The sequence below is a fragment of the Lolium perenne genome, chromosome 5, assembly GCF_019359855.2.
Source record: "Lolium perenne isolate Kyuss_39 chromosome 5, Kyuss_2.0, whole genome shotgun sequence".
Lineage (NCBI taxonomy): Eukaryota > Viridiplantae > Streptophyta > Magnoliopsida > Poales > Poaceae > Lolium > Lolium perenne.
The window spans coordinates 3,096,695-3,113,177 of record NC_067248.2 but is presented as its reverse complement, the minus strand read 5'-3'; the positions used below and the strand labels follow the sequence as shown (position 1 = coordinate 3,113,177).

The 16,483-nt window shown below is 47.5% G+C and overlaps 1 protein-coding gene across 1 annotated transcript in view; it reads right to left on the bottom strand.

Moving 5' to 3' along the window:
- The window catches only part of LOC127321674 (uncharacterized), a 75,178-nt gene extending 67,634 nt beyond the window's left edge, over positions 1–7,544 (bottom strand). The window contains exons 1-3 of the mRNA XM_051350688.2: positions 7,300–7,544; positions 7,050–7,200; positions 6,776–6,976 (exon numbers count right to left, since the gene is read on the bottom strand). Coding sequence (XP_051206648.2) covers positions 6,776–6,976; positions 7,050–7,200; positions 7,300–7,433 — 486 coding nt within the window. The 5' untranslated portion in view covers positions 7,434–7,544. The remainder of the gene's footprint in view (positions 1–6,775; positions 6,977–7,049; positions 7,201–7,299) is intronic.
- Positions 7,545–16,483: the final 8,939 nt, after the last annotated feature.

Here is a 16,483-nt window from a genome sequence, read left to right as displayed (position 1 = left end):
GGATGGAATCAAGGAGCAAACACCTTGTGATCTCCATGAGGTGTTCAGGAAGGTGTCTGTTAAGGTGGCGGTCGGCTATGTCTTACCGGCATTTGGACCTGAAGGTGAGCCGGCAACATGGCATGGCAATCAGATTCCAGCTGGCTATGCTCGTGTCGGGGTGGATTCAGTTGTACCGTCGTGGGAGACATTGGAGCTCGAAATCCCTGGAGGTGATGGGGGGCTTACACTCGAGAGAGGTGCTGGGAGAAATCATTCTCTGGGAAAAGAAAAACATCAGGCTGCCAGGCTGGGTAGCCCCTAGTACCAGTCGTCCCAGTAGGTCACCATCACCTCCTCCAGGTGATCGCAGGCCACCATCACCTCCTCCTACTGATCACATGTCGCCACCATCACCCCATGGGTACGACCACGACATCCGTAGTCCATCTCCATCTCCAGCGCCGCCGCCTGCGCCCACTAAGACTCGGAATGCACCCAGCCGGAAGCGTTTCAAGAGTCTGTCCGCAAGCGGTCGCCCCTCCCAACAGTACCAAAGGTTCCTCCCCCCCGTCCTTACGATCGTACTAAAGAGGAAAATGAGGCCATTGTAAAGAAACACGTGCATGAACAGCTTCATAAGGAAAAACCTCCAGCGCCAGCGCCATACACCGAGAAGCAAAAAGCATATGCTCTTGATTTTACGAACACATCATCGCAATCTGCCTTACACGAGACGAAGTATGAATACACTCGCACACTTGCGAGGGTACTTGAGGACAAGGGCACTTTGCTAAGAAGAAGGATAGTGCTAGCACGAGCAAATCATCAGCTAGAAGTGTAGCCGGAAGAAATCAAGTTCAACAAGTGCACCCCTCAAGGCCAAGCAAGCAGCGACAACGGGCGAGAAAAAGAAAGGAAGTTCCCCAGCTCGGAGAACAGGCCAAACAATCGATCCCACCACTCAAAGTGTTAGATGTTCCCTCGGTGTACCGGGAACATGGTGATTTCGATATGGAAGCAGGCTGGCGCTAGCGGCTCAAGTTGGCTGTACCGTGGAGGAATTGCTGAGTGCCCGTGATGCAAGGTACTACCCATTGCTGATATAGCTCCTAAATTTGTCTACGGGGCCGACTTGGTCAGCAAAGAGCGGCTGCATAAACTGCCAACGCATATGCGGAATTTGCATCAGTGGTACCTTGATGCGTGCAAGGAGAACACAAGTTACATCGTGGCGGATATCCCAGAAGATTATTACTTCCGAAAGGAGGAGATCCATATTGAGATGAATGAACTCTGGCAGTTATTCAATTTAGACTCCCTCGACAAATCTCTCATGAGTTGCTACTGCTTGTAAGTTGTTAACTACATATAAGTTCATGTTCATTCAGTTGTTCCTGTTCATTGCATATACTCATTATATCTTATGTGTTCTCTTATGCATCGAAGATCATTGAATGCAGAAGTAATAAGATGTTCAATGTTGGGTTTGTTGACCCGGATAAAGTACATCATGACACGGTAAAGAATAATGCCGAAGAAACGGGGGTAAACCTACTAAGGTTTATAGGGGAGCAAAGCTTCGTGATTCAATCTTGTTTCCTTACAACTACAGGTGAGAGTCTTACTGATCTGTTGTGCACATTCAATTTTTCTTACTCGATGTTATGTGTAATTCATGACGTATATATATATAAACATGTGCAGTTTCCACTGGATTCTGCTAAATATTCAAGTTGATAAGGGAATAGTTGAAGTAAGAGACCCACTGAGTAGAGGCCTGGACGGGTTCCGCGACTTGCAGAAGATTCTCCAGACGTAATTTCAATCATTGCCGCGCTATATCTTTCGTGAGATATCAATTAATTATCCACTCATTCAATCATTCTTTTGCCCGGCAGGTGTTGGAGAGCTTTGAAGAAACATCATAAGGACATTACCTTGGCAGAGAAGCTAACATTTACTCCTGTACCATGCCCCCAGCAGCCACAAGGGACGAATCTATGTGGATACTACGTTTGCGAGTCCATTCGCATGTTAACCATCGAGAAGCGTAACAATAATAAATTCGACGTGAGCAATAACATTCACAACTTTATTTATTATCGTCAATATTTCGTTATCAAAATTGATATAGTCATACTCATCTCATTTTCGTATATAGGTCGACTACATGCGGGACATACTCCAACCAAAGGAACACCTAATAGGAATCGCCGAGGAACTGGCGGGACTTTTGGTTAGAGAAGTATTAAACAACAAAGGCTTGTTTAGTCCAAATGGATGCTCTACCTCCAAATAGACGGTCGTTAGTACCGCTTGTCTGTCGATCGTGAGCTCCATGTATATATATATGTAAGGGAAGAATATGTAAGGGGAATCGACTTGTGCTTCCATATTTGTTTGATCGATCTATATATATATATATAATGAATGAACGTGTATAACTTCTAGTAGCGTACAAATATATGCAACTTTTATTTTCGAATGGAAAAAATGAAATAAAAGGGGGGTCGGTGGCGGCGGGGGGGGGGGTGCTGCACCCCTCAAACCCGAAAGCAGCAGGGTTGTGCGCGCGCCACGTAGAGGGCCTTTTGTCGCGGGTGGTATTACCACCCGCGACAAAAGGGCCTGTCCCCTGCGCGCCCCGCGTCTGCCACGTGGTGGACCTTATGTCGCGGGTCGTAAGCGACCCGCGACAAAAGGGGGACCCTTTTATCGCGCCTCCCTTGTCGCGGCTGGCCGCCCGCGACAAAAGGCCCTTACCACCCGCGACATTAGGCCTGTTTTCCACTAGTGTCTGCAGAGTGTTAAACCTATTCGAATAGCCGTGTCCACGGTTACGGACGATTGGAAAGGCCATACTGTTCCATCGTCAGAACTTTTGTCTTGAAAAGAGTTGTTGAATTGAAAGGTGATTTGACTGGAATCACAATGATTTGTGGGAATGACACTAATGTTCCCACTTGAGTTAGTCTAGCAAATGAAGAGTCTTTACTAAAAGTTTATTGAACTAAAACTTGGCTTTATGCAAATAAACCTAGAGCTTAGCACCCCTTACTACAATTGTTGAGTTATTACATTAGTATTAGTTTGCGAGTACTTTAAAGTACTCATGGCTGTGTCCCTGGCTATTCAAATGCCAGAATATGAAGAGGAGCAACAGTATCAGGATGACGGACAACAGGACGTCTACGATAACTAGGATCGTCTTCTAACGTCAAGCGTTGCCTGTGGAATAGCTAGTCCACTACTACTTCGCTTCCGCTACGTATTTGTGTGTTGAACCATCTATTTGTGTAATATGGGATCATGTGATCCATTGTTGTAAGACAAGTATGTGTTGTAATAAATGATGACTCTATGCTACTTAACTATTATGTCTCGCAAAAACAATCTTCCTGGGATTACAATGTATGATATAATGGGCATCTGGACTTAAAAATCCGGGTGTTGACAGGTGGTGCCAGCGGCGAGAGAGCAACGAGAGGGAGGGGGGTTTGCGGCGAGAAAGTGGTGGGGTTCGCGTGTTTTCTCACCGCTTTTCCCTCGTCCGGACTCCCCGAGCGCGTCCCGGGAGGCCGGGGATGGCCTGGGCTCTCCGGATGGATGTAGGCCCTTTTACGGGGGGAAAACGAGGAACCGGGGTCGCGGCTGAACCGAATAATGTCGTCCGGATGAAAAAAAAGGGGTGCCAAGGGCCTCGTCGGGGAGACGAGTGGAGGTGCTCTTACCACGAGTCCACAACCCGACCCGAGCAAGGAGTGGATGGACCGCGTCGTGGACCCGAAGCACCTGGTCTCGCTCATGCACGTCCGCGTGGTCATCGCGTGCGCCGGCCACGGCATAGGCGGCGGCGCGGGGATCAACTTCGGGACTGCATTCTACCGCGTCGAGAAAGCGATTCTGCAGCGGTGAGAGGGCGACCTCTTCAGTGCCCTTGGGGAGCTCCCATCGATCTATGGGGTCGGGAGCAGAACCCCTCATCTGGTCGGTGAAATGGAACGGAATGGACGTTCCCTCCCCCATGCCCCGACCTTCTCCTCCTGCCGCATCTCCAGCCTACCTCTTTGCCTTCATCGGCGGCCACAGTAGCTGGCGGGCCCGAGCCGCTCTTTCCCCTCATGGTGCTGCCCATGGCGGCTGGCCGGGGTACTTCTCTCGTGGCTGCGGGATTTCTCCCCTCATGGTATCCAGCCACGCACGCGGCACGCCGGCCCCCAGCCCCCGTTCCAGCCTCGACGCCCTCCTGCGCTCCGGGCGTCCCGCCAACCTCTGCACTCTCATCCCCGACTACACCGACTAGGAGGACAGGGCTCGCCTCCACCCCGACTGCCGGCCAACGACTCATGTTTTACTTGTCGTATTGAGAAGAAAGAAGAACTTCGAGACATTTATAGGCTCGTTAGCTGCATATAATATCAATATTTGTATGGTAAAGAATATCGGGAAGAAGAGTTAGTCAAACTTGTGTTTGCGCAAGAGATCTTGACAGTGATGTTTTCTGAAAAAGGCTTCATTCTAGATGTAGAACGATTATCTGAAATTGAACAAAGTTTCATGTAATCTGAATGGTATTTATGATTTTTGTTTCAAATTTATGTGGGTGTCTAAGTTGGATTAGTCAGATATAAGAAACATTATGCGGTTTTAAATGCGAAAGTATAATATTAATGATCATTTTTATATGTGCATATATTAAGATTATCGGTTTTTCTAAATAATGTGTCAATAAATTGCCACTTACACGAGGAAAATTTTAAAACAAATGTGTGAGCCATAAGTGACCCACACCTTGGTGATTACAATGATTTTTGATCATGGTTTCTATAAGTAAGTTTATTGTTTCGTGGCAACGCACGAGCATTCCACTAGTATGATAGTAATATCAATAACATGCGCGCAAAGTACTTTGAAGCGGGATAGAAGGAACTCAGAAGTTAAGCGTGCTAGTGGGCCTTTAGTTCCGGTTCACAACGCAACCGGGACTAAACAAGGGGCTTTAGTCCCGATTCGGTAGTTCCGGTTACGTTATCGGGATAAAGGCGTAGTTACGATAATGAAACCCCTTTTTCTGCTAGTGGTTGGCGTGTTATGGAAAACAAAATCGATCACGACCATGAAGAGATGTATTTTGTTCGATAAGCCAATGGATGAGTTAGTTAGTTGGTATAGTAGCCTGCGTCGACGAAGGTTAGTCGGTCCAGGTGTTGCGGTTTTACGAGCAGACACGCAGATACCCCAGCCACGTCTATACCACATAAACGAGGTTGTCCTCATTTATCATATAACGTGTGTGCGACATGTTACCTATGCATAAATAATTCCGGAGCCCAAAATACGAATGGGAAGACAACCACTAGAATTGACCTCGGTACTAAACAACAGTACACTTATGAGGATCATTTGCAGCTGAGAGCCAGATCAAATATCCATCTTCTGTGGTATATATTGGTACTCCCGCACCTATACTTAGGTTGTTAATTTTAAAAACTTAACACGAGTTATATATTATTCACTCGATGCAAATTAATTGACTTAACTTTGTCAGATACGGATTTGCACTACAGCAAACACACAAGGAAGCCGTCGGCACAGGCTTGTGCCGACGGTGGCAGCCGGCACAGTGCCATCGGCACAATACCCTGTCGGCACAGCCTGTGCCGACGCCAGCATAAACCTAACGGCCGTTTGGCAATTATGGCTCGAGTTTTTTCATTTTTTAATTTTTTTCCATTTTTTTAGTCTCTCAAATGGATCATTTTTAACTCTAACTACACTTAGCTCAAATTACACGAATGATCAATGTTCCCGATAAATTACCCATCCTCACACTACTCTAGCCCCAGTATGCTTAATTTATCCGTTCCTTCAAGGTGAGCTTCCTGCGAGGAGCTATTCTTTGTTGACAATAGCACTATATCAATCCTATTAACCCTTGTTTTATGACATCACATTTCTTTATTTTTTTCCAAACAATTATTTGAGTAAACAACAACGAATAAGATAAGTGATAATAATATCTTGAAACATTAAAATAAATTTATTTTTTTTAATTAATTTTCTTGCCCGAAAACTAAAAGCTGAAAAGTCCTATTTCCGGTTTGAATATGATGAATCTAAAAATTATCTAAACGGCCTTAGGTGGTTGCATTTGGATGTAAATTTTTCCGTAGATAGATTTTCATATAAAAAACATTTTCATCGAAGGTCGTATGCAACCAGAAAAACCGTTTTACCGAAACATGATGTAAGTTTGCATAATATATCAAATTTCATATTTGTTAATTTTCCTTAAAATAAGATGACATAACACATGGCCATCTCGAAGGATTTTATTTTTTAAATTTTCTATCATTTTCTTTTATTTTTCACAAAACTGAAAAGACGATATAGATCCATGTGTGTGTGTGTGGGTGGGGGGGGGGGGGGGGTGTTGAAGAATAAAAATGCTTGTGCCCCTGTGCCGACGGCCTTCTAACAAAGTGGAGTCAATTAATATGAACCAGAGGGAGTAAAAAAAAAGATACACACAAGATTAGTAAACTGATATTGAGGAAGTATAAAGTAAGGATTAAGCTGGGATTGTAAGTTTGATACCGTGCCAAGTGAGGTACACACGACCATAAATAACAACACGAAACACATTCTACTATGTATTGTGGACATCACTACAATTGTTGCCACAGTTTTTTAACACGTGATAAAAAAAAGGTACTATATTGTCTCGTCTCACGTGTACACAGTTACCCGATATGTGCAAAAAAATGAGAAATCATGTCATTAGAGATCATACCTGGTGGCCCGAGCGATTTCTTAATGAGTCAAACATCTGGATTCCATACTCTGTCTGATTCAGATTACTGACAATTGCCCCAATACTTGGCCTTTTGCGTCGATCAGTCTCGACACAACTTAGAGCTATTTCGATGCACCGCCTTGCTTGTATAGAATAGGCATGTGGCGCTTGTAGCCTATTCATCCAGTCCATATGTACCTAAAAATTAAAACAACAACCAACTCATAAATGTGTAACATTGATATCGATAAAAGGCAACACTTTGTCTTACAAGATCAACAAACTGTTGGGGAGACATTTCAGCACTTCTGAAGTAGCCTTCTCGTCCGGTCATTATCTTTATGATCAGGACACCTAAACTGAATATATCAAACTTACTTGAAATCAAGCCTTCGTGTATGTACTCTGGTGGTATGTACCCACTGCACGAGAAACCATATATATATTAATGTGTGATACTAATCGGACAATGCAGCATCTATCGTATAGAAAATGTAGTTCAAATGAAAATAGTGGCTTACAGTGTTCCTAGACCACTGTTTGTCTTTCTTGTTTTTTCTTCTAAGAACAACCTTGACACGCCGAAATCTGCGATCTTTGGTGACATGTTCTCGTCTAACAATACATTGGCTGGTTTTAAATCTAAATGATACATAGGATCAGGTTTTAGTTTCTCATGGAGGTATTCCAAGCCCTCGCATATCCCCTTAATTACACCATAGCGTGTATGCCAATTACATGCATTAGATTCATCTGCATCAACATACAAGGATCATCCAGAAGTTTGTAGCGGTAAAATTAGTTAAGTACTAACTTACTATATACCTCCTAATATAAGTAGAGAAGCATGTATCATACCATAAATGAAAGTCTCAAGGCTTCCGTTGCGCATATACTCGAAGCACAACATCCTCCTAGCCTTTTCAGCAAAAACCGTTCTTCCATCGTGAGGCACATATTCTCCCTTGATTTCATTGCAAGAGCCAACTAACCGGACAACATTTTTGTGCTCTAGAATTGCAAGGTTGCGATACTCCTTTTCAAATTGCTCATCGTCAAGGTCTAAGACGTCTTTAAGCACCTTCACAGCAATCTTTACTCCATCTTTATGCTCTCCCTATTGAACATCTCACAAGCATGCTTTAATTTTATACTTTTAGTGACACATATAAAATGCATAAAGAAGAAAAGAGTATATGCATGATGTAATGGACCCGATACATATCTCTACCCCATGTAATAAATCCTAGTATACCGAAAATGTAGCCTACCGAGACCATCAGAGCCACCTCATGATCTTCTGTGTTTTTTATATAGAGGCTCGGCGTAATTGCTTTCAACTACAACATCTAATATTCCAACTTTAACTGATACCCCAACACTAATTCTAACATAAACCACAAAAGAGTAGACAAAGTTAACAATGGAGTGAATGGTATGATGTTCAATGTATATATGAAGTGCGAGAGTCAACTCACATGCATATCTAAACGCCTTGTCTAATTGTAGCAAATTATTGGTACAAGTACTAAATGATACATAATGTCTTCAATCATACCAGATAAACATCTCCATATGCACCCCCTCCAAGTTTCCGGTGCTTAGAGAAACCATTTGTAATTTCTTCTAATAAATGGAGGGACATAAGCTTGGGACCCCCTGTGGCGTTGTTCATGCTACTACCTTCTCTGATAAAAAATTGAAAAGATATGTTACCTAAGAAAATGGCTAAATGCAGATACACGCAAAAGTAGGTATTGACACTTGACCGGTGAAAATTGAGGACTTGGAACCTAATTGATAATCCTCTTTCACAAATAATCAGTGCAAAATAATAAAATAATAATGTCCTACTCTCTCACCATGCAGCGCCAGTGCCGCTGGTGGAGGCATTCCACCGTAAGGACATCTCCAGCGGCCCGACCAATTTCGAGCATCAAAAGTATCCATTTTGATTCGTTTGGATCGGGTCGCGGACACAAAATAAGAGTTATCTGAGTGCTTCTCTTTTCGGGTCGGGGGCTGCCCAGCGCCCGGCGCAAATGTTTTTTTTGATAATTTTTATTGCTAGAAAGTTTAACTTACATATGGCAAAAAGGGGAAAACATGACTACAATTGATAAAACCCTAGCTAAGTAGGATTTTTTTAGGAATTCTAGATAAGTAGGGTTAGTGTCATGGCCACCTAGTCGTCGTTGCCCAGGTCAATGAAGACCGGCAGCTCGCATGCCCAGGGCCAGAATGGCACCGGAGGAGGTCCAGGTGCTGGCGCAGGAGGACGTCAATATGGTGGTGGCGCTGGAGGATGTCAATATGGTGGTGGCACATGTGCTGGTGCGGGAGGCACTAGCGTCGCGCCGCGCGTGGGGGTGGTGCGGGAGGTGTCACCGGTCAGCCATGCGTGTGATGGTGCAGGATGTGTCACCGGTCAGCCATGCACCAGCACAGTGGATGGGTGGCAAGGCCCTTCCACTTAGCGAGCTCGTCGAGCTCGGTCTAGGATATTGCCAACTCGAAGGCCTCCTCCTCGGTCAGCTATGGCGGTTGGATCTCCAGGTTGATGATGGGTTGATCAGGCTGGCCCCGAGCATTGCCCTCGTCGTCTTCGTCCCCGTGCCCGGTGTTATCGTCTAAGAGGCCATGGCCTAAATCACGGTAGAGGTAGGCCACGTCTCCTAGGTACCCTGCTCGGCGTCGCGGGTTGAACTCCCCGAACGTGTCCCAGTTGTAACTATCCAACACGAAAGCCCGGGTCCTCCGGAAGATCGGAGGGCGGGATGAACCGGCAACTGCAGATCTCATTGCGCCGCTCCGCGGCCCGGGAGACACAGTCACTCTCCGAGAGTTCAGCAGCCCTCCTCCACGGAGGTTGACGTCTGGACACGGCACGGGGCGGCCCGAGTCATAGAGCTTGCACGTGCGTAGTCGACCAGAACATACTGGCGGTTCCGCTCCTTCGTACGGCCTCTGTGCGACGAGCCGGCCTCGTGGTCATTGTTCGTCTTGACGAACGGTCAAGACTTGCCCATGGCGGCGGTCGGTGGTAGTCTATGGAGGGGTGGAAGATGGCAATGACATGGATGTGGGCGAAACTGGGCGCGGCCACTCGGTTTAAAAATCTAGGGCACACGCCTCACCAGCTTGGCTCGCGGAAGCCGAGGCGAGGGCCATTAACGCGGTGTATCATGGTGCTCTGCCCGCTAGCGCTGACGCACGGCGAAGCGGGCACGGGACGCGGCTAGGCAGGCCCGAGGAAACGGGCATGGATACGGACGCGTCTAGGCATGTGTACACTGTCTAAGCATATGTCGTTTAGGCCATCATCCTAATCATGAATGAAATTGAAAGTGTAAAATGTGGACTGATGTATTATAGTTGGAGAAGGAATAGTTGCGAACTTTTGTATTTGGTCATCCCTCTGATAATCGTAGTGAAGGAATACATGATTTCAGCTGACTATCTCTGTTAAAAATTAGTTGGTTCGGATTTATGTAGATTCACATGTATGTATATACGTTTTAGTGTGTTCATACAACTGAATCTAAAGAAATATGTGGCAACTAATGTGCAACGGTGGTAGTACATGGTGATGCCTCTGTGCTCACTACTTTTGTGTTTACGTGTCTTGTGTGTGCAATGTTGTGATACTACTAAAAATGCATGTTCCACGGAACCAACTTGTAGTTGGATGGTAGTTCAACAGGTATCAAATCTCGGGTTTGGCACTTTAGTATCGCATAAAAGAGAAATGTTCTTTAGTCCTGAGTGGGAGGCAAGTCATCTGTGGTGACTTAGTCAATCTCGCGACCAGCTAGACTAGTTTCTTTACCTTAGTCTTCTCGATAGGGACATGGTGTGCGGACGTTCATGCGTTTACACGAGTGATTGTACATACGCATTTATGAGGATTTAAGTGTCTAAAAAATACATGTTCCAGTTTCATTTTGTGTATGTAACGTTAATCTACTTGAGCACTCTGCTACCTTGTTACAGTTGGAGGGCAATAGGAACGACAAAGAGTTAAGAAGACACGTTGGTAGACCCAATAGACATCCATGTACATGCTGGGACCCACGGCCAGGATGGCCGACTGCCTATTTCCCATGATGCCCACTACCATGCTCTAGTGATCAAAGTATACAATTCAACAGCAGAACTGCATCGTGCATGCCAAAAATTTGAACTGCAAATGACCGGCGAGGTGGCGCGACAAGGCGCGCCCCATGCTTTGTCTAGGAACAAAATGAAGTTCAGATGGTCTCACACAAACAGAAGGCCAGATCTAACAACTCGCTGGAGACAGATTGGTTCCCGCAGAAATCTTGAAAAATAAAAGAGCTCCGTATTTGATTGAGAAACTAGAAAGAATCTGGGAGGAGGATGAAAGAAGCATGGATCTAAACAGGTTGTAGGCAGGAGATGGATGGCAAGAGAGCGAACCTGAAGCTGAAGAGGGCTGCAGGAAGAAGCAATGGCTCGTCAACGCCCTTGGCAGCATCGCTTTCTTTAGTCTCGGTGTTGGGCACGCACGCAGCAACTCCAGGAAGAAGCCGAATGAGCACGCACGCAGCATCTCGGTGTTGGGCTAAGAAGGAATCTAGCCTCGTCACACGGCCGGTTGTTGAGATGCGAAACCGGATTAATTAACACATCGTCCTTGGGCGTATTACAGCAGTGCGCGTTAGGTGTCACCGTGCCACTTGATGTTGTAGGACGCTTTCTTTAGTCCTGTACTCTCTGCAATGTGTACCATCACAACTTTTTCAACTGTCCCTTCGCTGCTGTGATCTGGGCTCTTCGCCTTGTTAAACTCAATATTGCAACTATGCTATATGAGAGCATTCAGTGAGATCCCGATCAGCAATGCTGAGTAAGAGCACCTCCAGCCGTTGGTGCTCCCCACACGGTCAAATCCGACGATAAATAGCGTCGGATTGGACGAAACTTTGACGTTGGGAGCGCTGAACTTCTAGCCGTCTCCCCAGCTAGACGCCCGGTGATCGGGGTTTTTGGCTTTAGTTTCACAAATAAACTTACATGTAGGTGAATTTGACAAATTTTGGCCAATATTTGGCTTATTTTTACAAATAAACGTTACAGTTCAACGAAGCAAGTAAATAATTTGACAAGTTTTGAAATAAATCAAATGGAAACTAGTTGGTGTTGCCTCGAAGCCTCTATATGTGCTCCACCAGATCGCTGCCTCGGCTTGCACTTCCGGCGACCTGGTGCCGACCCACCACGTCGACCAATGGCCTTCTCCGCGTACATGCCGCACAAGCAAGCTAGGATCAACATGTGCTCCTCGTCTTGGGCAACGGTTGCCATCTCTTCTTCAAAAAGCTCGGCGAACATCTGCTCCTCCTCGTCGTCCGAGTCCATGTCCGCCCAGGAAAATGGACGAACACCTGTCGGGCGTGGTCGACGCGAGACGCGGCGCAAGGAGGGACGGCAGAATATAGGCAGACGGGAGGAGGGACGACGGAATATAGGCTGGTGGGGGGAGGGGGATTTGCGACGAGAAAGTGGTGGGGTTCGCGTGTTCTCTCGCCGACAGAGCGGGCCCATCCCCGCTTTTGTTTCGTCCGGACTTCCCGAGCGCACGCCGGGGGGGCGGGATGGCCTGGGCTCTCCGGATGGATTAAGGGCCTATTCCGGGGAAAAACGAGGAACCGGGGGCGCGGCTGGGCCGAATAACGCCGTCCGGATGAAAAACGGGGTGCCGGGGGCTCGTTGGGGAGATGGCTGGAGGTGCTCTAATCAGTTAGTCATTTTGGGAGGGCTAAGAACTGGAAATTTTAGAGCATCTTCAGCCGCGTCGCCCAAAGCGTTCCTAAAGGTATTTGGGGCGCGCCGGATATTTTTTCCTTCCCAGCCGCGTCCCCCAAAGCCTCCTTCCGTCCGGCGTGGCCCAATACAGTGTCCGGCGCCCCGAACCCGTCCCCGGTCCACAGGAGACGCCCCGGGCATGCCATACACAACGAAAAGCGAGGCGAGGAAACGCGGGCCCGATGCGTCAGCGGCACATGAACGAAGCGTCGCAGCTTTGTCTTAATGGCGACGGAGGGGCAGGCGAGACGCCCCGTCGGAGCTGCGCAACCTCCATGCGTCGCTGGCGCTCGCACGCCACCGCGCGTTCCCGCTCTTTCTTCCCGCCGCTTCTGGCCTCTTCCCGTACTTTCTTCCCGCCTCTTTTGGCGACGCCGGCGTCTATAAAAGGGCCTCCCCACTCAATGGCAGCCACCACAGCCGCCGGCACCCCTTTCTCAGCCGCAAGCACATCCCTCGTCGCATACACACCACCTACGCAATGATGAACCGCGGCGGCGCCGGCCAGTTCCCTCCACCACCGTCTCCACCACCACCTCCACCACCGCAGGAGTTCGACATCGACCCAGAAGCTGCGGAGAATGAAGCGTGGGAGAAGGCGGCTCTGGCGGACACCATAGCGGTGTTCGACGCCGCCACGACGGAAGAGGCGCGGCGGCGCCGGGTGGAGGAGATGGGCGAGCGGTGGCATGCAGAGCAGGAGAGCCTGCGCATGGAGCGGGAGCTCCTTCACCATGAGCGGCGGGAGGAGGCGGCGGCAGCGGAGGCAGCCTGGGCGGCGGCGGCGGATGCGTTGGCGGCGGCTGTTGCGGCGCAAATGGAGGAGGAGGAGGAGGACGAGGACGAGGACGAGGCGGAGGCGGACGACGACGATGACTTTGACTGGTCCGACAACGACGGGCCGGACCCAGAGGAGGCGGCGGCGCAGCAGCAACGAGCGCTCGTCGAGTCGTTCGAGTCGCAGAAGAAGATGCTCTTATTAAGGGGATGCGGCTGGAGATGCTCTTATTAAGGGGGCTTAGAGCATCTCTAGCAGATACTGCAAACCGCAAACCCCAAAAACGTTGATGGAGGGCACCCCAAACGTTGTTTGTGGGCTGAAAAACCGGCGCGTAGGCCAGACACCGTAAGCACGAACAGTAAAAGGGCATATTCCCAGAAAAAGCATCTTTTTTTTATTTCCTCTATCTTCTTCCTTAGCACACCACGTCCGCGCTGCTTGCCGGCCGGCCTGGCCCACCCCCTCGCCGGCCGCCCCGCCGGCCGCCCCGTCCCGCCGGCCGCCCGCCCGCCTGCCCCGCCCGCGCTCGCCCGCCCCTGCCCCTTGTGGCCGCCCGCGCATCTGCTCCGCCCCGCCGGCCAGCACGCGCGCTGCCACGCCCGGCCCCCTCGCCGGCCGCACCGCTGCCCCGCCCCCTCGCCGGCCGAGCCGGTGCCCCGTCCCCTCGCTGGCCGAGCCGTTGCTCCGCCTCACCTACGCGCCGACGGCGCTGCTTCGCCTCGCCTGCGAGCACGCGCTGCTCCGCCTCGACCTCTCCCAGCGCGGTGGCCGGCTCCACCCTCTCCATTTCCGTGTCCAATTTTGGCCGGAATCCGACGACTCCGGCGAATTTCGGCTGACTCCGGCGCCTGTACGGTGCTCGTCGGGCTGAAGTTTCCTTCGCGCCAACGCGTGAGCAGGGATGGGGTTCGGCCTCGGAAGGGCTCGCGAAACTGGGAATATGGGGTTTTCGCGACGCGAAACTGGATGAACTGGATATTTTTTCCGAATGGGGGTCCGATGCGGTGTCTGAACCGTCCATTTTTCCCCTCCGAACCGGAAAACAGCGGTTATTATACGGACGGGGTTCCGATGGGGGATCGACCACTCCCTGGGGAGCGCTCCCGTACGTCGGTGGCGCAGCGCGAGTAAGAGCATCTCTAGCCGCTCGGCTCATATTGGCTGACTTCATAGTGCTAAGTCATGGCTACAGTAGCCTAACTTGGACTCTATGAACCCTCAGTTCTAGATTAAAACATCCAGATCATTTCACTGCCCACACAAGAGGAGCAGTCACTGTAGCGGTACTATTTTGTCCTGGATCAAGCAGTGGCTGTAGCACTGAATCTGGACCGTTGCCCTCAGATTGGATGGCTAAGAAAAAGCAAAGTTAGCAAAACTGTAGCTTCGCTCACTTTGTTTCTTCAAGTCAGCGATCTACCGCTACCTTGTACGGTTGTAGTACAGTATTCAGGATTTCCATGGTGCAGTGAAATGATAGCTTCTGCTTGAAAACTTCATGCAAAGTTATGCGGAAAAAAAAAAACCATGATCTTTTGTTTTCCTCCAATGTTTCAGAGTATTGGAATGGCTCAAACTAAATTTAGTTAGATCTTAATTTCATCATATCAACCGAAAAGCTTGATGAGCAACCTAAACCAACAAAAGATCTTAATTTCATCATACTTATTCCTCAAAGAACAAGCAATGGATCAGCGGAGAGCGCGTAGTAGAAGGAAGCAGAGATGGAGGCAGCTAGGCGTTTTGAGTTCGAGGCCGAGATAACTTCAACCACTATTGCTAGGTTGGACTTACTCATGTTGAGAAAACAGATTTTTTTTCCGAGCGTGTTATGTTTGCCAAGTGACTATGTCCTCATTTACCGAGTGTGCTCTCCATGCTGATTGTTTTTTTTTTGGTTAGCACTCAGCATCGAGCACACATTACCGAACATCTCATGTTTGCCGAGCTTTTTTGGATGGTACTCAACAAACATCACCGATGTCGAATGCCCACGGCAAACGCCCAAACCCCAGCATATACGGTTTAACCTGTAGTGATATGAGGAAGTGCATGATCTCTACAATGATTTGAGCACTAGTAGAAAAATGGCCTATAATCCCGGTTTATAAGGGCCTTTAGTCCCGGTTTTAGAACCGGGACCAACCATCCGGGACTAAAGGCCCTCCCTTTTAGTCCCGGTTGTAAAACAAACCGGGACTAAAGGTCCCGCCACGTGGGCTGCTGGCGCGCGTCGAGAAAATGACCTTTAGTCCCGGTTTGTAACACCAACCGGGACTAAAGGTTATTTGTTAATTTTTTTAATCCATTTTGTTATGCCCAATTATTTTTCGCTCCTCCTTTTTTTTTCTATTTTTTCAGAATTTCTAGTATTTCAGTTATTTAACTAGTTTAGTCTCTAACTACACTTAATCTCTAACTACCCTTATAATCTCTAGTCAAATTACTTACCCGTGGTCCAACTTCCCGCTCGGTCACCCATCCTCCCACTACTCCAGCACTAGCACGCTTAACTTCCAAGTTCCTTTCCCATCCCGCTTCCAAGTGCTTCGCGCGCATGTTGTGATAATAGTATCATATCAATCCTATTAACATGTTGGTCGATGTCACACTTATTTATTGTTCGAATTCCAAATAATTATTTTAATAAACAAAACTAATGACGTAATAACATGTTGTGATAATTATATTATAATTTTATTTTTTTAAAAAATATTAATTTTTTAATTTGTATTATAATTTTTTTAATATTAAATTTTTAAATATTTTTTTTGCCAAACTTTGAAAATCTAAAAAATTGGCTAACTTTATGGTAATGTTTATGCATGATGAAATTATTAATTTATGCATGATGAAATTATTAATTTATAAAATTTAAAATATAAATCCTGAATTTCTGGCAAAAACTAAAATCTTCCTGCTTTCATATTTTTATTTGGAATTTTGAGAATCTAAAAATTGGCTAACCGGGTAAACCCCGGTGAATTCGGATGTAACTTTTTCCCACGATGATTTTGATATATTATACGTTTTTTTTCGATGTCGTATGCAAAAGTTAATGCGATTTTACCATTTTTCAAACCTTTTTTGCAAAA